The 27,840-nt window shown below is 55.0% G+C and overlaps 1 protein-coding gene across 1 annotated transcript in view; it reads right to left on the reverse strand.

Moving 5' to 3' along the window:
* The window catches only part of QSOX1 (quiescin sulfhydryl oxidase 1), a 35,230-nt gene that overhangs the window by 4,770 nt on the left and 2,620 nt on the right, over positions 1–27,840 (reverse strand). Inside the window, exons 2-10 of the mRNA XM_040636324.1 lie at positions 22,583–22,683; positions 14,314–14,359; positions 13,655–13,757; positions 12,036–12,126; positions 9,877–10,022; positions 7,983–8,117; positions 5,801–5,930; positions 3,510–3,632; positions 2,600–2,747 (exon numbers count right to left, since the gene is read on the reverse strand). Of these exons, the coding sequence (XP_040492258.1) occupies positions 2,600–2,747; positions 3,510–3,632; positions 5,801–5,930; positions 7,983–8,117; positions 9,877–10,022; positions 12,036–12,126; positions 13,655–13,757; positions 14,314–14,359; positions 22,583–22,683 (1,023 nt within the window). The remainder of the gene's footprint in view (positions 1–2,599; positions 2,748–3,509; positions 3,633–5,800; positions 5,931–7,982; positions 8,118–9,876; positions 10,023–12,035; positions 12,127–13,654; positions 13,758–14,313; positions 14,360–22,582; positions 22,684–27,840) is intronic.

Raw genomic sequence — 27,840 nt, forward strand, 5'->3', positions numbered from 1 at the left:
GACGGCCCCATTAGCTCCAATTTCGGGCCCCTTATTCTCTCTCCACCCCATCTAGCCAGGCCCTTCTCACCCCTGCTCCACCGCCACCGCGCCTGCCAGAGAGCTCCTGGCCTGGCAGCACCTCTGGCAGCACCACGGCCCCCACGCAGCTGGCGACACCCCCCTCCTGCCGACACGGGGTTCTGAAATTGCAGTGGCTGCTCCTTCGCAGGCTCCTTTGCTGGCTCCTGCTCCTCGGCAGAGGCCCCGACGCTGCGCACCCCAGAGCAGCACAGGCCTCCGCGCCATCCTCTGCCTGCCCAGCCCCCAGGATTTACCTACCACCCACACGTCCCTGCCCACAAGGCTTGCATCGCTGCCCTGGACCTCGTCCCTGAACCCTGGACTCACCCATTCACATCTCCATTCAGACAGCTGGCGGGCATAGACCGCGGAGTCCCCCCACCGTCTACACCCTCCCATTTCTCAGCTCACAGAACCATCATCCGCCAGATGCTCAGGCCCAACAGCTCTGGGGTCCACCCTGGGTCCTGGCTCCTATGTACACTCCTCAGACAGTCTGCCCCAGACTCCACCCAGCGCCACCTTCAAAATACTCCCAAATCTGACCGCTTCTCCCACAGGCCACCTACCGCTCTGCTCTGGGCCGCCACCCCCTCTCCCCGGTGCGTTCCACCACTGCCTGGGGCAGCCTGGCCTCCCCCCAGCAGTCTCTCTAGAGCCCCGACCATTGGTGACACTGCCCTAGGAAACTCCCTAGGGGCATCTCATAGCGCTGACTCAGAAATCCCAACGCTTCCCCTGCTGAGACCCCCAGGCCTGCACCTCTTCTGCCACCGCCCCCACCCCAGGCTCTACCACTGGCCTCCTTTTGGGGCTGCAAACACTCCAGACTTGTTCTTGGCACCTGCTCGTCCTTGGCCTGTGTGATGGGCTGTGCTGTGTCCACCCACAGTCGTATGTCGAAGGCCTAACCCCCAGCATGTCAGAACGGGACTACATTTGGACAAAGAGCCTAAAGAAATAATTAAGGTCACATGAGGTCACCAGGGTGGGCTCTAAGCCATAGGACCGGTGTCCTCATAAGAAGAGAAGACTTGGACATGGCACACACCCAGGGAAGACCTCGTGCAGACACAGGGAGAAGATGGCCATCTATGAGCCAAGGTCTCAGCAGATACCGACCCTCCTGACACGCTGACCTTGGACCTCCAGCCTCAGGAACTGTGAGGAAATCAGTTTCTGTTGGGTAAGCGCCCCAGTGTGGAGCACTTTGTTAGGGCAGCCTGAGCAAAACAAGTGCAGCCTGGAAACCTGGAAACCAGGGGTCCGCGCAGGGCCACCTCCTCCGAGAAGCCTCCCCAAGCCACCCTGTCTGAACGCAGCCCCCCTCCCTCGTCCCTCCTCCCCACCACCTAGTGCGTCGTCTTCAGAGCACTCATCATCACACCTGAGATGATCTACCTGTAAGGTTACTCCCGCCCCTGGAATCCTGGCCCCTGAGGCAGGGACTTCTTGTCTCATGCACCACTGTACCCCCTCCTAGAACAGGGCCCAGCCCTTTTTAGATTTCCGTAAAAACAGGCTAACAGACCGACTGGCTGGCTGGCTGCACGTGGCAGCTCCTCTAATTCCCTCTGCCTCTGCTCAGCTGTGGGGCGCTCTTGCTTCCTAACTCAGCTCCTGTCCCTCCATCCGTTCTAGCTCACCTCCTCCTGGCCCTCCCCACAGCATGGAGCACTTCCTGCCTCTCGCTGCAGGCCCCCTGCCCCAGCTCTGGGCCTTGGCACGCTGCAGGGCAGCTCTCTGCCCACCTGCCCCACCAAGAGCAGGGACGCTTTCTTTCCCACCACTGCACTCTCCAGGCCGAGCCGGTACCTGACATAACCCTCAGTCGGTGTGGACTGGATGGGACGCCTGCCCTTTGGTCGTGAGGCGAGAGTGTGAGGCAGAATGGGTGGTGGAGGGCAGCCGCACAGTTTGAGGAGGGAACAGGGCAGGAGGGGCAATGCGTTTCCCCAGCTTCCCTTAGAAAATGATTTTTCAGTTGGTTGAATGTCCGACTCCTGATTTCAGCTCAGGTCATGATCTCAGGGTTATAAGATCGAACCCTGCGTCAGGCTCCGTGCTGGGCATGGAGCCTGCTTAAGACTCTCTCTCTCTCCCTCTGCCCTTGCCCCCCAGCTTGCACACTCTCTAAAAAAAAAAGGGGGGGGGGAGAAAGAAAAAAAAGAATGATTTTTCCGTGGGAAACAATAAAATTGTTCAAAGCACACAGTATCAGCCACGTAGACTGAAACAGAATTCTTTCCTTGACAGGAGTACAAAAAATAGAAGCACAAATTTTTCACAAAGTTCTGTAAACAGAGCAAGCTTGTGGCTCCAAGAAAGCCAGAAAGAAACCTTATGCCCCTGAGCTTGCCCAGGGCACCACGCTGGGGCCGGGGCCAGGACTGGGTGGCTTCTCCAGGTCCTCCCCATTCTGTGCGGAGGGCACCGGGGTCAGCTGCAAGGGCAGACTCTGCTACATCTGGGCCCGCAGCAGGGAGCCTGTGGAGAGCAGGGCAGGGCCAGGCAGGCGCACAGGCCTCGGACTCACCTGTCTCTTGTGAGTGGTCTAAATTGTGCCGAGCTGCTTGCACCGTCAGGAAATGAAAGAGGATCCACAAGGAACAGGGAAAGCCCCGGAAATGTGGCTCGCTCCCCTGGCAGCCAACCCAGTTCACCTTCTTGGCAACCATAGTGCCCTAAGGAACACATACGTGCATGAGTGCATATATGGAAAAGAAAGAGAATGGGATGGGCGGTAAGGAAAGAAGCTTCCAGGAGACTTGAAGGTAAGCACACAGCCTTGAGACAAATGAGGTCCCTCCTCAGTCTATCACCTGGAAGGTGGCATCTCCCACTGGCTACACCCATCAAAGGAGAAGCAGATCTGAAAAGCTGTGACACAGAGCAAGTCACATCCTTATTCCAGCCTCGGCTTCCCCATCTGTAAAAGGAGGGGTTTGGCCTCTGAGGTCCCTTCGAGCTTTGGCATCCGACACATCTGTACGGCTGTGTGCCTCTGCTGGCTGCAGGGGGCCAGCTCTGCAGAGAGTGGATGCGCGGGAGCCCAGAGAGGTGCCCCTGGAGAGGGCCAGACGAGTCGTGTGAGGGGCCCAATGTGCCTGCAGGCTCCTGGGAGCGCCAGCAACAAACTCGCTCACATTCGGTCTTGCATTCTGGCCCAACCACCTACTGGCTCTATGACCTTAGACAAGTTACTTAACCTCTCTTAACCTCAGCTTCTCCATCCGCTAAATGGGGATAAGAGCTACCTCCCACTAATGCTGGGAAGATTAGATGAGATGTGCATACAGACAGCTCAGTAAGTAGCCGTTCACTAATTATTGATGGAAGGGCCCAACCAAGACCGTGGGTGAAGGAGGTTAGAGGCTACAGGGTTAACCCCTTCCACCCCCACAGTCACTGAGGACTCCGAGGTCTTCAGTTGCCCCCAGACTCACCTCCTTCCTGTTGTCCAGGGCAGCTTTAAAGAAACTGTAGGGGATTTTCTTTCTCTGTTGCCTCTTGAGCCAGTCATTAATGGAATGCAGGAAGTTCTGGACTAAGGGCTGGCCGGGGAAGTGCTGTGGGAGGCACAAGGGGAAGCTGGGGAGGGAAAAGCAATTCCCCCGGAGCCCCGCAGCTCCACGGAGGATAGGGGGCTAAACAGAAGTGAGCCGAGGCAGATTCCTGAAATGCTCTGAAACCGCCAGGAAAACATTCTGCCTCAGACACAAAGGCGGGTTCCTCGCTACCTTTGCTCTGGGGCACCTGGCAAGGCGAGGGAAGGGGTGGGGAGAGGACCGAGGCTCTAAGTGAGGCTGGGCCCTTCAGGCCTCCCTCTCCCAAGGCTGACCCTGACCCAACACTGCCCCTGGGAGGAAGGCTGAGCACCTGCGTGGCTTCCCAGGGCTGCTGGGAACCTGGGCCACGCGGTCCTCTCTGTGGGAGATCTTCTGACTGACCAGCTGACTGACTGTGGGGTGAGGCTGACGAACAGCCTTTCATCTGTATTCCATGGGCTGCTGGTGGGGACAAGCTGGCCCGGGGGCTTATAGCCAAGGTCCAGACCTTGATGGTCACTCCCAAGAGTCTCCGAGGAACATGAAAAGCTACTCTGACAATAAGTCAACTGAAATCTGATTAGTATCAGCACTTTAAAACCACAAGGACTCCAGGGAGGAGGACAGACATGTGTGCGTGCGTGCGCGTGCACACACACACCCAGAGGCGGGGCAGGAGCAGGGAGGGATGCCTGCAGAGCAGGTCAGATGAAACCACCAAGACACAGGTCAAGAGGACAAAGACACTGAGAAACTTGTGGAGGAAAAAGAGCAAAGAATGATCACTACACAGAAAAACCTGCCAGTGGATCCAGTCCTCTGAGAAAGTCATTACAGATTCCCATCAAACCTCCAGGGCTGGCCACTGGCCCCGAGGGAGAAGTGGCCGGAACAATCCTGCCTTTGACACGCTCCCTCTCGGTCAGCTCACCCGGGCCTCTGGGCTCTCTACATGAATTTACAGCTTCAAGTCAGCGTTTCTCACTGACCTTCGCCCGTCATCCTGACTTGGACCCTTCCTCCTTCTCAGGCCCTGGTGTCAGGAGGAAGGATGAATTAAGGGCTCTGGACTTCAGGGAGTCACCCTCTGCCTGGCGCAGGAAAACGCTGGTGACCGCACGCCACCCAGTGGCCAGTCCCACCAGCTGCTTCCAGGAGAGAGCAGGGATCTGGGGGAAAGGCTCTGGCCTCAGGCTGTAACGGCACCACACAGACTGAGCCAGGTGGGCTGCAAGGCCAGCGCTGGGGTGAGGAGGGGAACAGGGACCAGGCTGGCAGGCAGTTCCTGAGGGGGAGGCACAGATCACCGCCAGAGGGAGTCCCAGCTTCCCGCAGACCTGGCACCCAGGGGCTGAGGGTGGCTGCGTCAGCAGTCAGGCTGTGGAGGGGACCAGAGCCCGCATCTGACTCAGCAGTCCTCAGCAGCCCAGAGCCTTGGGTTTTAAGTAGGGCAGCACTGGCAGTGGATCTGGAAGCAAACAGAAGAATGCGGGGAGGGAGGAGGAGACAGGTGCAGAAGGAAGAGGGCCTGCATCTCACCTTCAGGGATGAGGAAGAGGTGTGGCAAAGAAAGGACCACAGGCTCTGGGGCCAGAGACCTCAGCTCAAATCCTCACAACAGCTCCCCACTGAGAGGTATAAGACTAGTCCCTTGAACAACCTGGGCCTCTGAAATGGGGGTAATACTTGCCACTGTGCAAAGGTAAGAGGATTACATGCCTGACACACAGCAGATCCCCAGTAGGCAGGAGCTACACTTCAGAGAGTAGCCATGTTGGCCAGAAACCACACAGGAATAAAGAAGGCATGGCTAGGGCCAAGGACCTGGTCAGACTGTGATCAGTGACTGGGAGGGAAGAGAGGATATTCAGAAAAGCCTTCTTTCCTTCCCTGTGGCATCCACGGGTCCCGCTTCCTCAGTGACCACGGCAGGAAGTGGGAGGCCACACTCCAGGCTCAGACTGTGGTGAAGGACTCAGCGGGAACATCCCCAGGACAGCTGGCCCTGCCCTACCCAGCCACCTGCCCAGGGTGGGCTGGGAAGGGGGCCGACCCTGCCCAGCGCAGGGTATGACTGAGACTGCAGGGTAGCAGCCCGGGGCGGACGGGGACAGCTGTGGGTCCAGATGTCCAGCCAGACCGGAGCTCCCAAGGGAGGTGTGGACAAGGGAGGCTGGGGCCCTGCTCACCTGGGCCAGCACTGCCATGAACTTTTTCAGGGCCACCAGGCGCTGCCCCTCCAGGACAGAGAATTTGCCCACTTCCACCCGTAGGATGTAGTGCAGTGCAGAATCCAGATCAGCCATGTAGATCTTGGAGCTGAGGACCCAGGAGGCAGAGAGAGAAGGGGTGTTAACCACAGGCCAGGGGCTGGGGACGAGCACCCAGCACTACAGGGAGAGAAGGGGAGGGCCACTGCTGATGGTTACAGAGTCCTGTAAGTCAGCACTGGGCTCTGCCATGAACTAGCTCTGTGACCCTGAGTGTATTACCTCTCTGAGCCTTAATTCCTCATTTCTTACAGTAAATAAATAATAAATTGCTCATGGGTAGGTTGCTGAGAGGAATAAATAAAAGCACAAATGTAAACCCCTCAGCAGCTCCTGGCATAAAGCAGGGGTTCCCCTTCCACAGCCTCAGGGCCAGACCCTCCTGTACTCCTTAAAGGTGCTTTTAATCAGGCTGCTGGTGGAAGGTTGAGTTTCGTTCCCTGTTCTGAACAAAGACCCCTAGGGACAGACAGACCAATAGGTGCACCCAAACAACGTGGCTCTGGAAAAGCTGGGCCCTCTGTGAAAGACCAAGGCAGGGCATGGTGGGAGCTGAGGGGTTAGGAGGGGAAGTGGTGTGTTTTTACTTGGGGCCTGATGTCCTTGCAGCTGCCAGGCCTTGGGTAGCAGGTGAGGCTCCATGTCACGCCTCTTGGGCTGATCCCAGCCCCGGGGGAAAGGCTGCAGTTTCCCAGCTGGCTGCCCCACCCCACACCCATCATACTCGCTTGGGGTCTGGGCTCGGGGTTCTGAAGCAAAGGGCTCGTCATGTGTTGGCTGCTTCTCTACCCCTGCCTCCTGAGGCCTGGCTTCTGGCCTCAGTTCTACAGGGAGCCAGCTCTGGGAGGCAACTCCGTCCGACCTCACCTGTAAAATGAACTGACTACCCCGGCCGTACCTACCTCCTCATGCTGCGGGGAGCCAACGGGGTCAGCTAACGGGGTGAGCACGGTGACCACCTGTGCTCCACCCTCGGGGCAAAGTGCCCTCTCTGGGCCCCACGGTGCTGTGCTGGGTCTCGGTCCCTCTCCATTCTTGTGGTCTGCCTCAAGATGTGGCCCCATGACCAAAGGAGATGATGTATGGAAGGTGCCCAGCACAGAGTCTGGCACCTAAGGCCAGTAAGTGTCCGCTGTTATAATTTGAATGATGTGAATGACCAGAATGTGAATGACCATAATGACTGTTCCCTCTTGTCAGTCTCTCTTTCCTTCTTACCTGATTTACTAAAAATCTCTCCATTAGTACTTTCTACCCTGAAAGTCCTTCATGCTGGGATGCAAAATCCTCTGGAAATCAGATGACCTTTCCCCCAGTTCTCTTGTACAGTCTCCTTGTGGAGGCCACCTTCCTGATAACAGGTCTGAGCTCCCCAGTCAGCCATTTCTACTTGGTATACAGCCGGGTGCCAGCGCCAGAGGCTTATAGCCCCATCTCCTGCCCAACGAGCAGGAATTCTACTGCAAGAGCAGAGCCAAGGAGCCTTGGAGAGAAAAGCAGCTTCCTCATGGTTACGTCTGTGCACAAAGATATAGGCTACCCTGGAAGGTAGTGAACTCTCCAGCACCGGCGGCATTCGAATGAGGCCAGTAACTTCCTAGAAGGGACTGTAAACTCTCTGGGGGAAGGGACTGCATGTCTGTGCACAACTGTATTACAGCGCATACTGTGTCGCAGGTACTCAAAAATATGTGCGGAAGAGACCGTTGCTCGGGTGGGAAGTTGGTTGGAAGGCCACAGATTTTCCTAAACGGATTCTGCTTGCTCTTGAATAGCGTTAAGTTCAAGGAACGTGGGCACTGGGAAGTATTCATTCCATTATGGAGGACACATGTAAGTGCTGTGTGGCACCTCCCATGGTCAGCAGAACGGGGCTGGCCACCGGCTAACGGTTGCTGCTCCCACACGACGATGACTCTGCCGTGTATGGTCAGCAGCCAGGGGAGCCCAAAGGCCAAGGCCAGCCCTCGGGGGTCTGGGACTGGAAAGGCATGTGCTAAGCTCAAGACAGGGAACACAGTGTGGTCTGAAGTTGGGGGGTCTATGATCAGAGGCAAGGGTGGGGGAGGGGAGGGGGGGTGGGAAGTGGGCGTGGCCTTACCGATCTGCGACTTTCCACACAGTGGGAGCGATCGTGTGAGCAGTGGTTGGCACAACCTTGGTCGGGACAGACTCCCGGGGGGCCCTGGAGAACCTCTGTAGGTAAGCGGTGTAGAAGGACCTGGATTCCACAAGCCTGTGAGGGAAGAAACCACAGAGGGGAGGCAGTGAGTATGGAGAAACAGACCCCAGGAAGAACTCACGTCAGGAGAGCAGGCAGGTGGCTCAACTGACAGAAATGTTTATTGTTTTAATTTATTTTTTAAAGATTTATTTATTTATTTTGGAGAGAAAGAGTGAGCACAAGCAGGAGGGGCAGAGGGAGAGGGAGAGAATCTCAGGCAGACTCTGCGCTGAGCATGGAGCCTGACGTGGGGCTCCATCTCATGACCCCGAGATCAGAACCTGAGCCAAAACCAAGAGTCAGACACGTAACCTACTGTACCATCCAGGCATCCTTGACAGAAGTGTTTGGTAAGAAATATTTGAATCTGGTTCTGTCTCATCCTCAGTGAGGTCAAACCAAGGCACCCAGGCCTCACTTTAGCCTTTCTATTCACCACTCATGCTGCGGAGGGCCTCTCTGACACCAGTCTGAGGTCAAAGTCCCATCTGGAAACACAGCGGGACTGAGGATTCCTCGGCCTGCCCTGGAGGGGCTGCGGGATGGAGCTACTACTGCCCATGGAGGGGATGGCTGGGTCTGACTACCTTCACCAGAGACCAAAGGAGGTGCCTGCTCACAAGCTTGCTCTGAGGTAGCAGAGGTGACATTCCTCCCCAAGGAAGTCAAGGGAGTTTGATACCTGGTTTTCAAAAAAACAGGGAGTAACAACAACAACACTAGAATTCTGGAATCCTTGTACAATCCTTTTGATTTCCTTCTCTTTTCTGATGGCGAGTCCTCAAGGGCAGGCGACACCCCCTCCTGGTCACGGCCGCCTGGAGGGAGGGTGTGAAGACCAGCAGCCGTGTGACGGGACACCCCAGGGGAGCTGGCATCGGGCAGCACTGCTTTCCACTCCGCTGTCCCGGCCCGATGTTTCTCGATGAGCAGATGGCTCAGGAGCAGCGTCGTCACAAACAATTTTCCCCTCCACCAGCTCCAAGTGAGGAAACAAAGCCTCCTCTCCCCACCAGGACTGGCACTATCTGTCCCTGCCTGTCCCCCTGCAGCCCTCAGGCTCCCCCCCACCCCCACAGAATTCCCTGACGAGGCCGGCCCGGTGCTGTTTGGTGACTCGGGCTGGCAAGGGCCAGGGGCCGCCCTGCCCGGCCTCCGTCCAGGATGGCACTAATGGCCCCGCGGAGCAGCTCATTGGGCATCTCAGGCAAGTCTTGAGCTCCCTGGCCCTCAAGCTCCTGCCTGCAGGAGCCAGGCGACATCAATCATCTGCCCAGGGAGGGCACCGAGGCACCATCTGGTGCCATTTAACGGGCCATTCAGCAGCGGGAGCCTGACAGAGGGGCTGCGGCTGGCCTGATTGTTTTCTCTTGGCATTTTGGAACTGGCTATTGTCTAGCTCCTAATGAACTTTTCTGCAATTAGAAAACCAAAGGGAGGGAGGGTCAGGCATATCTGAGTGCCTGCCAGGCCTGCAGCCTGCCAAGGAGACTGTGAACAGAGGAGGATGGGGACTAGGGCAGCAGGGCCGATGGTGCAGGAGCAGCGGCGGTGAGTGCACCAGGGGCCTGAGGCCGGACTCCTGAGCTGGGGGCCAGGGCCGTGTGCCTGGCACTGCACCCCTCCCCCCCGGGCAGGTGGCTGCTTCTCCTGCAGAGGGGACTCCTCAGAGGAACTGCAGGAGAAAGAACTTGGCAGGCTTCTCTAGGCAGGGAAGAAAGGATGCACGCAGGGGGAGAGGAGAGGGGACAGGGAGAGGCACGGCACTCACACGTGGACTCGGGAGGCAGAGCCATTCCGAAACAGCAAGTAGCAAGATGGGAAGTCGGTGACTCCAAACTTGCTCACCACGTCACCCTCTGTGTTCAGGACCCTGCGCACTGCTATGCCCTGGTGCTGGGACAAATCCAGAGTCACCTACAGAGACAGACAGACATGTCGGGGGTGGGGGCCAGCCACTGGGCAGAGGGAGCCCTGGGCAGGCACCATCCAGACTCTACGCCTTTCAGAGAACGGACGAGTGTGCTGAGTGAGTCTCCCGCCACCAACCACCTCTACCCCACAGGGGATAAGAGTCACACACTGCCCAGGACAAGGGCCTTGGAACTGTGCACACCACACACCTTGAATTCCCTAGGACAGCGCAATTTAATATAAGTTTCTTTCCAATGAAAGCAATCTGTAGAAGGCATAATAAAATGTGGTTTCATTTTTATTCTTATATTTATAAGGCTTTCTATCTATATTACAAATCAGAAAAACATACTTTGACGTGATTTTATTTTTAGAAAGAAATAAGGGGGAAAATCATTATTACCTAACATTTATTGAGTAGGTATTGGGTGTTTATAGATTGCTTCACTGAATCTTCAAAATAATGGTATGAAACAGGAACTATCATCAGGAGACTGAGCCGGCAGGCACAGTCTACTACGGCTGCCTGGGTTTGCATCCTGCCCCCCCTCCCAAGCCAGCTTCAACCTCCCCTGACTCAATTTCCTTACTTGCAAAATTGGAATAATAACGAACATACCAACCTCAGAGGGCTGTTAAGGGAACCGAAGGGGTTAATTTTATAAAATGTGTAACGGTGACTGGTGCATAGGAGGTATGTAAGTGTTCATTAAAAAAACTAAAATGCCTATTGCACATGGAAACACGGAGGCTGAGCAGTGAAATCAAGTGTTCGGGTGACAGTCTGCAAGCGCCTGAAATGGGCAATAAACCCCAGTTCAATCCGGCTCCAGAGTGTGGGCTCTTGGCTACTGTGCCTCCTGCTTCTCAAACTACCCATCTCTGAGCACTTCTGCGTGGACACAGGATCCCTGCCCCTGGGGACAGGTCGGAGGATATCTGATTCTAATGATCATTTATTAATCACTTCCTCGTGACAGGAATGACCCCAGGCCTGGACTGGGACCCCAGAAGGGTCAGGCAGTCCTTCAGCAAAGCTCCATGCCCCCCCCCCCATCTCCCTCTGTTTCCCCTCTCGGGGCTCAGATGCCTGGAGAGAGCCCGGACGCTCTGCACTGTGCTTTATGAGTCTCAGGAGGAAAGTCATTCGGAGCCGACAGTGGTGTTTAATTTCATCTCCACCCTCATGCCTCTTCTGTGTCGCTGCATTTCCTTGGGACTTCACCCATGCCTTGGCCCATCCCACCTCAGTACCTGGGAAAAGCCCACAAGGGGCCTAGAGAAGTCTCTGAGCCAGCAGAACAGAGAGCTCCCTGCATTAGGCCAGGGGAATGGGTCTTTAAAAAGCACCTACTCTGTGCCAGCTACCAATCCAGGCCCTTTCCCTAACCCGCCTCGTTTGACTGTGCCAGCAGCGCTCTGAGGAAAGGTAACAATCACTGCTTTCCAGACAGGGAAATGGGGCGTAGGGAAGCTGGGTAACCTGATTACAGACGGATCATCACGGAGTGGAAATTCACGCCTGCCTGTTCTGTTACCTGCTTTACTTCCTTCTGAGGCGCTGCATGACCTCTGATGGCCCCCTCCTGCTCCCAAGCCCCAACTCTGCAGGGGTGGGGCAGTGCGGAAACCACCTGGGCTTGTGGGACTCACAGACCTGGTTCCAAGCCCTGCTCCACCCGTTCACTGCCAGGGGATTTTCAACGTGTTACCTTATTATCAACCTTAACTGTGAAGATTAGCGACTACGTGTGCTGGCATTCTAGTCCAGTGCTCAATGAACAGCAGGTGTTACAGACGCAGTTTCAATGAGGGAGATAAAAAAGAAAGGTTTTCAAACGGAAAGGTCCAGCTCCCACACTTCCCGGGTCCCCCAGCAGGGGTCAGGCCAGTGCTGGGCTAAGAAGCGCACGAGGCCCAGACCCTAGAATTCACCAGAACAGCCCTGCCCATGAACTCATTGGGCTCTCTCCTGATGGCTACCCTGGAGTTGCAGGGACCCTGGGGGCAGCTCACCTCTCTACCCAGGTACGAGCCTTCCTTTTCAAAGATCAGGGCCAGGCAATCTTCGTCATTTCTCGCAAAGAATCCATCGATCTCCTCCAGCCTGCAAGAGACAAGGGCAGCAGGGACCCTCCACAGACCTGCTGGGGACACCAGGTGCGGCTGGCACGGCACTGGGGGCACAGCCACACACACCCCTCCTGTTTCCACTCGGGGCTCCGTGGAGGTCGCCCCCTGCCAGCCCCCCAGGGTGAGTAAGCCAGACCCTTAGTCGCAGGGGATGCTGACTCTGCTACCCCACACGCTGGTTCTCCATTTGGCCCGACTTGTGGATTTGGTTTTTTTCACACTGTCTCTTCTAAGAATCTGAAGTGAGTACAAGGTGGTCTGGGGAGGAGGCTGAGGACGGGTGAGGGGCTTTGAGACCAGGGGTCTCTATGCTCGGGGTAAGGGGAAGGCTCAGTGAATATGGAGCAATGTTTAGTACTCATCAGGCTGGCAGGTGGACCTGACCTGCTGCTTTTGAGAGCTCTTGGAACTGAAAATGCACCATGAAGGATGCGTGTGCATAAGAAAGAGAGAGAGGCAGACACGGTCATTGAAAAATGTAAGTAAGGGGCAGGCTGGTGTGAATGTTTCCTGGAGAGAAGGGGTCTAGTTGCACAGCCCCAAACCATACCGAGACTAACGCTGGGCCCAGGGTCTCCAGGGGACCCTCCAGAAGGATGGACAATTGGGCAAATGGATAAAAAAAAAAAAAATCATGGGTTGGATTCAACCCCAACTGACGCGTAGAAGCACAATCTCTCAGCAGGGCTATGGCTTTCGAGAACATCACTAAATCAATGTGTGGGGCCTGGAGCGCCAGCGCCTGCTCCACGAGGCCTCCTCAGGAGCTGGAGGCTGGGCTCCCGCCAGCAGTGCCTGCTGGTACTTGGATTTGTTCCTTCTTGGCAGGAATCCCTGAGGTGGGCTCTACCCTGTCTCGGGTTCTCAGCCGGGAGGGCGAGACCTGGTGTTCTCAATTTGCCCTCTGTGGGAGAGCTAAGGCAAGGCACCGCGCCCCTTCCTCTCCTAGAAGAGGCAATCCTGGAAGCCTGCCTGACAGGCAGATATGGGCCACCAGCCACCGTGCCTGACGCTCTGCGGCACAACAGTCATGTGCCCCACCCCCCCAGTCACAGCCACCGCTCGGAAAGATGACGACTCCCTTTTACAGACAGGGCTCCCTTTGAGCCTCCCTTCTTCCTCCCCATGTCCACTCTCTCAGTGTCCCCTCCGGGTTAGATCATTTGAAGTCCACTGCAACCCCCCACACATTCCTGAGGACAGGCTGTGAAAAGCAGAGGGAGGTATGGCCTGGAGAACGCCTGCCCAGCTCTTCCCACCCGGCAGGATAGGCCCTTGCACCCCTGTTGGTCCCACGAAGCCAGGGCTCCTCAGGGAGGATCTCCAGCAACAGGAAGTCTTCCACCAGCTGTTCCAGGGCAGCTCTGGGCTCTGGCCCACAGAGGTGTATGCCCCAGAGACAAAGCCCTCTGTATCCCCTAAGCAGCTGTCCTCGCTGTCCTCTCGCCACCAGGCCTGTGATCCTGGCCCACACTGCACCAAGCCTGTCCAGCCCCGAATACCTGGCAGGCTCCAGTGGGGGACAGGCGGGGGGCCACGTGTCACTATGGGACTCCAAGGCGTCGATGAGCCTCTTTCGCAGCGTCTCCACGTCAGCACCAGCCACTGAATGAAGATGGACATGGGGGAGGGGGGCGTATGAGGAGGGAGGGAGAATAATCCCAGCGCCCTTGTCAGCTTCACTGAAACAAAGGGCTGGGGGCACAGGCTAGTTCTGAGAGAAACAGAGCATGAGTCAGTCCTTCTCTTTCACAGCGGTGGGGTGGGGTCTTCTGTGGCCCTAAGTTATACAAGACCACCCATCCCTCAGAGGGCAGGAAACAGTCCGTCAGGCCTGGAGCCCATGAGCGTGTTCCCTGGAGGCTGTCTGGTCTGTCCCTCTGGATGCCAACCTCATTCTGACATGAAGGGTTGGCCTGGGTACACGGTGACCCTCCTCTCTTCCCAGGACCCTGAATGGACCAAAGCAGAAGGGCTTTTCAACCTCCTTTTCCAGAAGGCATCTTTCAGGCTGGCTGGGAAGGCCCCAGGAAAACACAAACTCTGCCCTCACTTGGGAAACTCTTCACTCCGTGCACCTTGCCGGGCTTTCCTCACCTCAGCAGAAACCCAACAGAAAGAAAAGGAAGAAGATATTGACAACTGGAAACAGGACACCCACCTGGCAGTGTTGCTCCTGAGCCATTCTTGGAAAAGGCCTTGAAGAACTAGAAGCAAACACACAGGCAAGAGTCAGTAACACACGGAGCTAAGACCACCACACCAGTGCCAGATGCATCCGTGTCTCAGACCCAGCTGCTTACTAAAGGGGCTGACTTTGAGCAAATCACTTAACTTTTTGAGCCTCAGTTTCCCCATCTTTAAAAGGAGAAAAGGGAGGTATCTGCTCCTGGAGCTGGACGCTGATTCCTGTCCCCACCCCCACGGCTCCGATGCACCCAGGGAAGTGCAGGCCGCAGCTTACACACTCACGAGTGGTGGACGGTCTCTCCGTCTTGAAATGAATGAATGAACATATCCATTGCATGAATGAGTGGATGAGGCAGACTTAACTGATAAAACAAAGTCACTTCATACTTCCCCCAGAAAACGTCAGCTGCCCTTTGAGGCAATCTGTCCTTAGAGGCTGGTGTCTGTCCACGGAGAACTCCCAGCCTGGCTCAGCAGACCCCCATGAAGGAGGGGTGTCCAGGTCAGGTCCTGCTAAAGGGTGGGCCTGAGGCCCTGAAGACACAAGTCTTGTTACAGACAGGTCAATTTAATTTTTTTTTTTTTAAAGATTTTATTTATTCATTCGACAGAGATAGAGACAGCCAGAGAGAGAGGGAACACAAGCATGGGGAGTGGGAGAGGAAGAAGCAGGCTCATAGCAGACGAGCCTGATGTGGGGCTCGATCCCATAACGCCGGGATCACGCCCTGAGCCGAAGGCAGACGCTTAACCGCTGTGCCACCCAGGCGCCCCACAGACAGGTCAATTTAACTCATCACTTTGTCCTCTTTCCCATTTATAAGACACTCCAGGCTCGGCCTTTCACCTCCTTGGGCAAGAGGACAGAGAGAACAAAAGACAACTTGTCAGAATCTGGGCTTCTGCCTAAGTGGCAGGACTGCCATCAGACCTCTGGTCTGTGCTCTCCCAGGCTCAGGAGGGAATAAAGTCTAGTCGTCCTGACAGACAGCCACGTAAGCGTCTGGCAGAGAGCCTGCTGGCCAGGAACAGGATGCTTCCTGAGATCCTCGGGGGCGACCTGTAGCTTCCTTGGGCCTCTGCCTGTGACAGCATGGCCATCTGGCCTTAATCCAAGCTGGTGATTGCCTGCAGGCCCTGGGGTCTACCAGACCTGGGTACAAGACCCGGCTCTGCTACACACCTGCTGTGTGACCTTGGGCAATCCAGTAACCCCTCTGTACCTTCTCATCTTTAAGATGAGGATGCTGCCATCTACCCTGAGGAACTGCTGTGAGGATTCAAAGATGATCTGTCTAAAGTCCTTCTATCTGGTGCATACAGTAAGGGATCAATAAATGTTAACTGCAGGATTATTATCATCCCCTTCCCTTGTTCCCCCTTTTAAACGCTAGGAAACACTGATCGACTAGCCTGATTAGCCATTTGCAGGCAGAACACGAAAATCCGGAGTGGTGGACGGATTGCCCACCTTCCCACCAGAAGAACAACAGAGATGCACAGACGCCACCCATCTTCCCCCCTGCAACCTCCTTCTGCTCCCCCTGCCCTCACCTGGCTCCTAACTCCTGCTAACCGCTTTACTCTCTCTCTTCTTAGACCATCAATATACACTTTTATTCTGGGTGCAAACCATCTGCTGATACATGCCACATATATTTATAATAATGCAGTTACTAAACAAATTTTGTGTGAAATTATATGTTATCCTGACACTTGTAAAAATGCTCACCAATTCCCGGAATTGTGGGAATGTAGGGCGGACCCACGCTGCTACGGCTGTTATTTTCGGTGATGAAAAGCAGCAGGGTAACTTTTCTTCGGCCACCAGCTTCTCCCCCAGATCTGAGGAGGTGCCCTTCTGAAGGGGGCTAGCATTCTCTCCTTCAAAAGGCAGACTGCCGGCCCCAGCAAGACTGACCCAGGGGAATGCGGGTACTCGGAGACACAGCCCCTGAGGCGCAGGGCTACGGGAAGGCCTCCCGTGTCCCTCTGTGTACCCCTGTGCTGCCACGCGGCCCTCCCTTCCGTCCTCGGAAGCCTTCCGTCTACCTTCTAGAGGGATGGCAGCACCGGAGCTCTGCTCCCACACTTCATGCTCTTCAGAACTTTCTCCTATCAACCTCTCGTTCCCCTTTTCTGCCAGCAACACCCCTAGGCCTACAAATAGATTCCGATCTTCCTAATCTAATTTCTTAAAAAAAAAATAATGAAAATAAAAAGGACAGGAAGGGAGGTGGATGGAACAGAGAGAGGCCCTCCTCCCTCCTCCAGGTACCGCATGTCCCATCTCCTCGGGCTGCCAGACTTCTCGAAGCAGTGTCTGCTCTGCCTCTCCGACTGCCCCTCTCTTCATGCCCATGAGCAGCTGGCTGTGGCTCAGCTGAGCCCCCCGCCCCCTACCCCGGCTCAGCTGACCCCTCTGGCCCCTCCTTGCTTTCTCTGCAGTGTCTGATGTTAGCACTGCCTGCCTTCCCCACATGGCCAGGGTCTGCCATGTTTGTATCACATATTCCTGACACTCTTCTTGGCCTTCATGCTGCCACCTCCCTTGCTTCGCCCAACACTGACCAGGTCTGCTTGGCCACCTTCACGGCCTTCCCCTCGCCCTTGTCCTAGCCTCGCCCCTGACTCCTCTCTTGTGTCCACTGCCCCCACAATCTCTTGCCCCCTGTCTCTCCACCTGCCATGTATCAGCNNNTGACACTCTTTCTGTTTAAAAAGCCCTGGGAGGGGCGCCTGGGTGGCGCAGTCGTTGGGCGTCTGCCTTCGGCTCAGGGCGTGATCCCAGCGTTCTGGGATCGAGTCCCACATCAGGCTCTTCCGCTATGAGCCTGCTTCTTCCTCTCCCACTCCCCCTGCTTGTGTTCCCTCTCTCGCTGGCTGTCTCTCTGTCAACTAAGTGAATAAAATCTTAAAAAAAAAAAAAAAAAAAGCCCTGGGAAGTATCGTCACACCAGGGGTCAATCATTGCTTCTGAATGAAGGAGCAAGTGAATGAGTGAACAAATGAGCCTACTGTCTGTCTTCCTTGTCAATGTCATGTACTTGGTCTAAACGATTTTCAGTCTGAACCCTTTGTCTCAAGTCCTCACCTGTCCTAGCCTTGTTTACCCCTGGTGCCCTCCACACAGGTGCCAGCCTCCACCCCCCTCCAAGACCGAGTCACCATTCCCCCAACCTGTTTCTCCATCTGTGTTCCTTGTCTCACCCCATGTCCTCTCCCTATTAACCAGACTGGCATCTTCTCCTCCCCCATCTGCCAGTCAGTGGACAAGGTCTGTGAATTTGACCTTTGTGATTCTTCAACAGTCCTCTAGGCCAGCTGCCTTGTCCAGGCCAGGGCTTACCACCTATTTCCTGGACTAATGCAACAGTCCCTACCTGTCCCTCCGTGAGCTCAGAAATGTTAATTTGCTCCATCTTTTCATTCCCCAACTGCTCCTCATTGCCATTTTGCTTAGTGGCACCATTCTGGTCCGATTGTGTCCCTCCTCCTCAAATCTCTTCCATGACTCCAGATTACCCGTGAATAATGTTTAAACTCACAGGCCTTCCAGGATCTGACCCAAACTCTGAAACTTACCTTCCACTGCCCCTCTTCCCTACAGTTCAGCTACGATGGGCCTGAAATCTGAACGTTCTTGAGGACAGGACTATGCTTGGGCATCTGGGCAAGGCCCACAGTGTCTAGGATGTAGAAGGACTCAGAAGACATTTGCTCAGTAGAACAGAGAAGCTCTGTCCTTTGATCATTGTAGACAGTCATGTGAAAATCATCCTACAATCTAGTCAGGGCACATTTTTGTCCTCCTATTAAAATGCATCCTTCTTAAGTCAGCTGTTGGAGGCGTGTGCCTCACCTGGGGAAACCTCCACAACTCCTTGGGAACAGGTAATTAAGATGTCAGCAGCGAGTTTTCTTTTTTCCAGAAGCGGCCGGCACCTGGTCCCTTTCCTTCCACCCCTTCACACAGGAGCCTCTGCCTTCCCCAACGCTGGTGCTCCTGGAAGACCTCATGTCTCCCCAGAGGCATGAGGTGGGTCTCTACCAATCTGTCAAGAGCAACACCAACATCAACCAGCAACTGCCTTTACCTAGGATCAGATAAGGCTGAATGGAAAGCACGCTTTCCAGTGGTGACCACCGATGACACGGAATGCAAGCTTTTAAAACAAGTTTCAAAGAAAATGACCCAGTCTCCAAACAGCTTACGGTGAGCCCAGGAGGAGCCACATGCCTAACCATTCCTACGCTGGAGGCTGATTGTGGAGGAGGCCAGAGGAGAGCAGGTGACTGCTGACTGGGGGCCCATATCCTTCTTCCAGAGAGAGGCAGGAGTCGCCCTCCCTGACATCTCCCCCGCTCACAAGAGCCACATAAGGTTAACAGCCTAGTGTCTGTACCGTCACAGGGTACCCACCTCCCCGCCCAGAATCCAGGGCCCTGACATTACTGCCCTGCCTCAGCCCTGCTTCAGCCCTGCCTCCGCCCCGCGCATGAACCTCTGCCCCAGCCAGACCAGTCTTCTCAACATGTCACACTCCTGCCCACACAGGGCCTCTGCTCTGACCTCCTCCTCAGCCCGCATTCCTCTTTCCTAGCCCAACTGCATGCATCCTTTGACACCAAGTGGAAGTCCCCTTCTTCCATGCAGTCTCCTGATTTGTGAGAGAGAAAGGACTCAGTGAGCCCAGGTGAGCACCTCTGGCATCCACTGCATACAGATCACTCACCGTCTGCCCCCAGCAAACACTCACTCACTAGGTGCTGACGGACAGACTGCCGAAACGCAGTGCCCACAGACGAGCCACCGTGAGCTCCATGGGGTGACTGAGGGAGGAGACACAACGGTGGGAAGGAAGCCAAGTAACATTAACTGAACTCCAAGTAATACCACACGGTGTCTCGGCACTCTCGTGTGTAAGACCTCACCTCACACTTGGCAACAATCTTATTAGGTACAGATATTATCATCCTATTTTTCACAAAGGGAACTGAGGCCTGTTGCTGAGACACTGTTCAACAACCTTCTGAGTCACATCCAGTACATACAGTAAGCCGTGGAACCAGGATTCGAACCCACATCAATCATCTCAGAATCTTGCAAAGGGGAGACCTCTGTCCTCCCACCCCAATGTTGATGCTCTCTGGAATCTTGATCCCAGCTGGGCAGGCCTTTGGACACAAGGGGTCTTGATGGATGACCCCCTGAGGACACTCCTGTGGCCCATGGCAAGGCCTCTCCCTGTGAGTTCCAGCCTCTAGGTTCCCTAAGCCGGAACCTGTTGTCAGCTGGTCCCTCCCTCCCTCCCCCACACCTTTGTTTTCTTCCAGTTGAGCTCCAGCTCCAGACTGATGGGCCCCTGACACAGCCAGCCCTGCAGGGCCAGGTGTTTGCTAAACAGGCTGGGCTAGTGGAAGCTCATTGCTCCTGAATGGTGACAAGGGGCAGGAGGCAGAGGAAAGGGACAATGACACATGTACCCAGGGGTGGCCCAGCCTCATGTGTAGGTCTGTCTCCATCACACCAGCAACACGCTCTCTTCCCTTGTTCAACGTGTGCCCTCATCTTACAGTTCTCACAGCCTTTACAGGTAGGAGTGAGGACAGGCCCAACCCCGGGGGTGGGGGGCAGCAGAGAAGCCCAATGGCAGCCAGGCCGACCTCGAGGGTCTGCACTGCTTTCCAGGGAGTCCAGCCATGACACCCACAGGCACACCCGACTCTCCGGAGATCAGCAATGTTTGAGGGGCATTTTCCAAACATTAGAAGCAACCTCGTAGTAAGCTGTAACATCAATTTAGCGAACCACAGCTAGTATTTTAAAAAAATAAGCTGAAAAATAATTAATTTTAAAAAACTAATGGAACAGAAAATAGCAGCGTGTACCGCATTTAGGAAGAATAAATATCGTTTCATGAAACTTTCGTGTTGGCGATCACTTACAAACCAACTTTTGGATCTCACTGTGAAATATATGTATCTTACTGCTTAGGGCCTTAGAGTAGAGACCCAGCGCAAGCTAGAACCACTTGCCCCCTGGGCCAGAGTCCTGAGGACAGGGCTCTGAGGGCCTCTCCCTGCTGGCACTGAACTGCCAGGCCCAGCCAGGCACTGCCTGTGTGGAGGCTGGGGAAGGTCAAGACGACCAGCCCAGGGCCCTCCCAGCTCGGGGCCCTCTCAGCTCCCCTCCCACAGCCAGCTGGGCGGTGCAGGAGATGATTAATCACTGGAGGCAGCCGGGCTGCGTGTGCTGCGTGACTTGGGTAGGCGCTGGGAGCGTCGGGACCTCCCGACTGCCTGAGCCGCCTCCCTCACAGCCAGGTGGAAACACCAAGCCTCCGGGTGCCAGGTCCCACAGAAGCTGCCCTCGTCCCCCCGGATGTCCTGACCCGGCCCTGGCACCAATGCCAAACCTGTTCCAAGGGGGCTGGACCCCCATGGCCAGTCTTCACTGGGAGGAGTATCAGCCTGTGAACAAGGATTCTTCCAGACACATTGGTCTTCCCACAGCTTCCCGCACAGGGCTGCTCACCCTGGCTCAGCAAAAGCAACAGAGATCCTCGTCCTCCCCTGGACAGTAATTTTGAATATTTTCAGTTACATGTTTTGTGACGAGGATAAAAGCAAAGCAATGGCCCTGCCAGGAAGGCCTTTTACTGAAAAGAGAGGACTTATAAGCAATCTCTTTACTGGCACCTCTACATGATACGGCAGGAGCTGCTCCCCAGACCAACCTGATCTCAGCTAAACCTGGGGTCTAGGCCTGACCCCAAGTGGGAACAAGAATGTAGTGGGGAGGGGCGCCTGGGTGGCACAGCGGTTAAGCGTCTGCCTTCGGCTCAGGGCGTGATCCTGGCGTTCTGGGATCGAGCCCCACATCAGGCTCCTCCGCTATGAGCCTGCTTCTTCCTCTCCCACTCCCCCTGCTTGTGTTCCCTCTCTCACTGGCTGTCTCTCTCTCTGTCGAATAAATAAATCAAATCTTTAAAAAAAAAAAAAAAAAGAATGTAGTGGGGAGCCCTCTCAGTCTGTGGGAATCTCGAGCCCAGCAGGATTTCACTGGGCATGAGGAATAGAAAGGTCACATGGAGTTCAAGCCGGACATTCTTGCTGGAGCCTGGAGTCTGGCTTTCCAGACAAATTCTCTTGAGTAACTAGGCTGAGATCCGGCTCATGGTTCTGCTTGGAACTTGAGGCCCCTGAGCTCAGATATCTTGTTCAGGGGACAGTGCTTGGCATTTTAGCTTTCAGAGGCCCTTCCAGATTATTCTTAGTGGTTATAGTGGAAATGTTTTTCTAGATGCCATTCTGGTAGAAGGAGCCTAATTATAGCTGGAGGTAGGGAGAGAGATTCTGATTCTTTAATTTGGAAGCAAACTAATTGGATTATAGCTGGGCCTGAGCCCTGGGGAGGGCACTGAGTATAACTGCACAGCCTTGCCATCCTCGGCTTCCCAGAGCCTCCTACTTGAGAGCCTTGGAAGTTGTTCAGATGTTAATTAAGTTGTTGATGCCCCACAGTGGGCAGGTTGTCAGGCAAGGCCTCACTGGAGAGCTCACACTACTTTCAGCCAGAGCTGGGGTGACAAAGCCCTCATGTGTTGGGTGTGATGACTCCCGTGATGGGGATCCCTGCTGCCTGAGGCACTGGCATTTGACCATGGGGTGAGGCTACCCTGACAGGTCATTTCTGAGCTACTGGGACTCAAGGCACTTGCCGGATGAGGATGAAGCTCACTGGTATTTTCTGGGAGATCATCAGGCCCCCTGAATCTGATCCTGACCATGGGTGGGTCAGAGCCTGAATTGGGTTTTATAGGGTTAGATCAGGTCTCTAAGGCTGGGAGGACAGGAGGGAGAGGAACTGGAAAAAGGCCCTTGGCAGCTGGGGGTTCTCACCAGCCCAGGTGATAACCATCTCATGGCTCCAATCAGAGCAGCTGAAATTAGCCCATCGCAACTCCCCTCCCCTGCCACAGCCCCCTCCTTTTTAAAGGGCAGAACTTGCCAGACCAAATGAGCTTCCCACTTCACATCCCTTTCTGCCTCTACAAGAGGTGTCATCGCATCAAGCACAGGGACAGCGCTCTGGCCGCTGTGACTGAAGCAGATCAAGCCCAGAAGCATGGGAGGACCCCACAGAGCTCTGATGCCAGGGAAGCACGGGGCAGCTGGCAACAGGCCCCACAGGCACCTCCCCTGCTTGCCCCTGCTCTCCCCACCCTCTCACGCACCCTCACGGTCGGGAAGCCGGGGATGTTGAAGTCTCTGCAGATCGCGCTGTTGGTCTCATCAGCACAGTCCAGGGCAGCAAGATTCAGGGCCGGTCTCCAGTCTGAAAGGAAAAGAAAAACAATTAGGTAAGTAAGAGGGGCTGGCACTTCTGCCTGCTTACCTCCCCCATGCCACACTTCACCCACACCAATGCCCAGAGCACCTGCCCTTAAGGCTCTCACGAGAAAGGTCATCCCTTCCTCAGGAAGGATCTCTGAGATACTCTGGCCATTCTGCACTTAGCCCGTGCTTTGGACCTGGCTACGTAGCACAAGCAATGCTCTCCTGTAATGGCATCTGTGATCCTCCATTAATCTGAGGTGGGCAAGGGGCACAGAGGCAGCAGGGGCTGAAGAAAGATGTGAGATGAGCTTGAACCCCTAGGGGAAAAACCCCGACATGGCCTCTGTCCCTGCTGCCCTCTAGAGAGCATCAGTTCCAGAAGGGTGAAGAGCATGCCTCAGGAGGTTTAGAACTCCCCAGCGGATGCTCGGGAAGGTCTCTGCAGCCAGAGGTGCTGGCAATCAGCCTACTTGCATGGGTGGCACACAGGGGTGAGGACTGGCTCTCCCGCCAGAGAGAGAGAGGCAGGGAGCCCAGGGGAGGAAGGGAAAGGCACCTGGAATCTAGAAACCACCGGGAAAGAAGCCCTGAGGCCAGAGTCTGGCAGGAGATGAAAAGTTCCCGGAGCTGCCTGGGCACCCTGCTCCTGCAACAGGCCCCGGGCTGCAGGCCTCCCTCTGCTGAAACTCACTTGCAGAGGAAATAATGGCACCATGCTGGGCCACAGCCCAAGATGTGTGAAACAGAAAACAGCCTTCTCTACCAGGCAGGCCCCCTGAGCTCTGTTCCGGGTCAGGTGCCCCTAGGGCACCGACTAAAGTTCCCCATGACAATGAGGCTGCTTCAGCCAAACCACACACAGCGCGGGGTGGCAAGGGACTGGTGCCCGCACGTGGCACACAGCTCTGATGGGGTGCGGACACCGGGCAGGCCAGCCCTGGGGACCGAGCGCGGGCTTCACCGGAAGGGGAGAAATCGAGTGGAAGTTTGCAGTCAGTTGACGGGGCCCGCATGAGCAACACGCTCAGAGCCCTGCTTGGGTCTCCTCCACCGTTAGACGCCTGTCCGTCCCTAGGAGCCCCTTCATTTTTGCATCCTCGCTGGCCGGCTTCCCCGCTGTGCAGCACACACACGAGGCACTCCGAGACCGCTGACCACATGACACAGCTGACCGAGGCCCGGGCCCGGCTCAAAGCATCTGCAGGACTGCAATGGTGGCTCTCAGCTCTGCCTCCGCCTCGGGGGCCAGCTGGGGCCGAAGGTGACACCATCACCTGTGAAGGCCCGCGAGAGGAGCTGCCCCGGATCACAGGCAAGAGAACCCCAGCATCCTTCTGTGGCTTCTTCCCTGCCCGAGGGAGGCCTGGGCGGGACAGGGAGACCCAGGTCAGCCCCTATGGCCAGCTGGCACGCTGTAGGCGTGGCTCCGTCTGTTCTGCATCTCAGGCTCTGGTCACTTTGTGCAGGGAGACCCACGGCAGAGACTTGGCGCCTCTCAAAAAAGTAAGTCAATTAGACAAAAGGGTGGAAGAGGAACAATTTCTTGTCCTTCCATCAGGGAGGGCCACTGGCAGGGATCTCACAAAGCCACCTGACAGGGTGACCAAGGACTGCAGGCCTCAACTGCCCCTCTCTTCTCCGAGAGTACAGGCCGCCATCCCTTGGGCCAGAGTCAGTGCCCATTGCCACAGGGGCATGAAGACTGAAGGGACAGGCAGGGGACAGAACAGGGAGCTAGTGCTCAGGGGGCACCCATGGTACCCCCTAGATGATCTCTCTCCACTCCTGCCCCTGCAGAGGGGCACCATCTCCCCCCACTCCCACCCCCACGCCACAAAAGCAACTAAAGGCTCCAAGTTGTCCAGGGCTACCAGACTCAAACCCACTTCTCTCCCCTCGCCACCTCGCCAGGGGCAGGGTATTACCCTTCTATTTTTGCCCTTTGCTCTGATCACAATCTTCCCCCTGAAAGAGAGAATGGCAAAAACAATGCCTTCTTCAAGTGACGTGATTCCTTAACTCAAGCACCCAGTCACTATCATAGACTCGGCTCTTAGATGATGATGTTTTATGTACCGAGAGTTTAAGCAGAGTGTGTAGTGTGCCTAACCTACCGCATTCAATGTGTAACTACCCTCGGGGGAAAGGCAGAAGCTATTATCTCCAGACCTGCTTTCCTCCCCTGTAAAAGAACATTGGAGAACAATGCCCAAGGCACACTGCATCAGTGGTAAACCTGGGATCTGAACCTCTGGTCTCAAGAGGGCCCAAGACAGAGAGCTGCTTCCCAATCAGGACAGCCAGGGAGGATAGGCTAGAGCAGGGTGTTAGTAGTGGGAACCAGGGGGAAAGGGGATGCCTGGGAATTATCAGCCCCTTGCTCCTGGGTAGCTCTTTGACACCTTATCTTTATACCTTGATTCCCTGTCATCCATGAAATGGAACTGGGGCCTCTTCTAACCATACCCCAGGTACTGGGGAGGGGGAGGGGGAGGCTGGGGCCAGTCAGGTGCTGAGAGTCCTGGCTATCGAATGTTTCTCAGGAATATCAGTGTCAATACCTTAATGAGCCATAATGACATGTAAAGTTCTGGTTTGATACTAATCACCATGGGCCTGACCATTCACTCTAGTCATAGTACAAGGAATGGAGAGGACCCTTATGTGGGTGCTCTGCTGGTAATGCAAAGCTGCATTGAAGTGAAGTGCACTGCTGTCAAAGAGGAACAGAACTGGGCGAGGGAGGCTTTTTAAAGTGTCAGGTGACTTAAACACCACAACCTGCAGGCTTAACCCCTAACATCAGCACTATCAGCCCAGCCCTTCTCTTGGGGAGAAAAAAGTCTCCTGGTGCAATTACTGCCCTGGCAAAGTCCTTTCTCTATTAACAGCAGAGTAAATGAGCAAATGGAGAGCAGAAGGGTGGGGACACAGGCCTAACTGGGAAATCTATGGTCTCTGGGGTGGTGCGTGAAGAGACACCCTGTAGTGGGGGGGGGGGGTCTTGGGCTCCTTCTGGAGTCAGAGGCAGTATCCCTGCCCCCAGTCACCACTCCTGGAAGGGGCATGGACCCAGGGTCACACAACTTGCTTATAGCTATAAGTGGCCAAAGCACCCTGAGCTCCACATGTCTCCTTTCTGGGCCTCGTGGGTCAAACGGGGACCAGGATAGATGGTCTCTCCTGTCCTTTCCAGCTCGAACAACTGTTCAAGTGCTGGATCGCAAACAACTCTCAGCAAGAAAAATGGCCATGAGTCCTCCCGTGTTAAGAAGCTCCTATTAAGACAGAGGCCAGACCCATCCAAACCACCAAGAGCTAGTCAAGTGGTCAGAACCAGACCTCCATGCAAGTCTCCAGGAGTCCTCCCCACGGAGTTAGCCCGTGCCCTGCCATCACCACCACATCGCTTCCTCCCTGTTGCAGACTTCTGGGCAGTGAGGTCATGGGATAGATAAAATGCCTTCCCTGGCCTCCACACCTGGCTGACACCCTGGGCCTGAGTCCAGAAGAGCCACAGCGCCAGCAGAAGGCTTGGTCACTACATTCTCATTTGGAATCCTGTGAGGCTCATACCACTGGCCTGCGTGAGTGTTCAGTGGGCTCCTACCCTGGGCCAGGCTCCGCACTAAGGCGTTCACAAGGGTACAAGAGAGGTGGTCTACACCATGGAAAAGAACAGAAGGCAAACCACCACTGTTCAGTGTCACCCAAACATCCATGCCTTATAAATGTCATCTCCATGGCTTGGCAGAGGCCCTTTTCCCACCTGGAGTACTCCTCCTGCTTTGCCCACCTCTCCACCTGCCTAGGTTCTAGGGAGAAAGAGACGGCTTCAAGAACCTCCTCTAGGGGCGCCTGGGTGGCACAGCGGTTAAGCGTCTGCCTTTGGCTCAGGGCGTTATGGGATTGAGCCCCACATCAGGCTCCTCTGCTAGGAGCCTGCTTCTTCCTCTCCCACTCCCCCTGCTTGTGTTCCCTCTCTCTCTGGCTGTCTCTGTCAAATAAATAAAATAAAATCTTTAAAAAAAAAAAAAAAAAAAAGAACCTCCTCTAACATCTGTACAAACTCGGGCAAGTTACTTATCTGTAAAAAACAAAAAACCATCGATTGCTCAGATATTTTCTCATAAAGGTATGTAATAGTGGCCTGTAAAGGCTCTTAGCAAAGTGCATAAGGCAAGTGTATAATAAATAACTGCTTAAATTAAGGCCTGGTGACAGATTGGCCATCCGAGACTTCGCCCTGCCCTGAGTTCCTACAAGAAACGGTTGAACCACTCCTTTGGCCTTTTTCAAACACAGCTTCTCACTGTTGCCAACTTTCCTGCTGTGCGGCTGTGCGTAGCTCATTTCCCAAACTGCAATGTCAACAATGTTCTGCATACAGAGGTCACTTAACAAATATTTACAGATTGATTAGCCAGTGAAGAGTAATGAAGATCTAAGATGAACACAATCAATTTCCCAAACATATGGCAACACAAGAAGAGCCATGCTGGAATACAGGAAGGGATGAGCCAGGTCTTTAGAAGCCAGCGTTCTGGCCCAAGGCAACAAGTGCCCCAGAGAACCCCTCCCACAAGTCACTGAACAAATGAGCCCTAGCCAGTCAGATGAAATGCCTGAGGCCAGCTAGGCAGGGTTGCAAAACGTTTCTCCCCCCTAATGACTTTTCATATTCTCACTCCTCCTACCCCGGGTACTCCTACCATTGGCAGAAGGCAGGGGGCACACTCCAACAGGCCCTGGGGTGGCGTTCGAGCCCTCTGCTGGCCCACAACCATTTTTTCAAGAAACCTCAGTAATACAGAGGTGATGTGAGAACAACCCTGGCTTCTCAGCAGGGCCTCACCCTTGGATGGGAGTGGGGGCATTCTTTATCATCACAGGCTGACACCAGATTCGACTGGTGCTCCCCCTCAACACGATCTTGTTAAGGGGGCTGACCCATCCCTGTGGCTCTTGGGAGACCTCTGGTTCCCACCTCAATTTCCTACTTCCCATTGACTGTGGTTCATCTCCACAGACTGATGCTTCCATTGTCCTTCCTGGAGATTAAGTTTCGATTTGCATTTTTTAGGGGAAGATTATCACTCCATGCACTAGGGCAAGACCCCTTTTGGAAGCGGCAACCCTCACCCAGGAGTAAGCT

The sequence above is a fragment of the Ursus maritimus genome, unplaced genomic scaffold (genome assembly GCF_017311325.1).
Source record: "Ursus maritimus isolate PB19 unplaced genomic scaffold, ASM1731132v1 scaffold_2, whole genome shotgun sequence".
Lineage (NCBI taxonomy): Eukaryota > Metazoa > Chordata > Mammalia > Carnivora > Ursidae > Ursus > Ursus maritimus.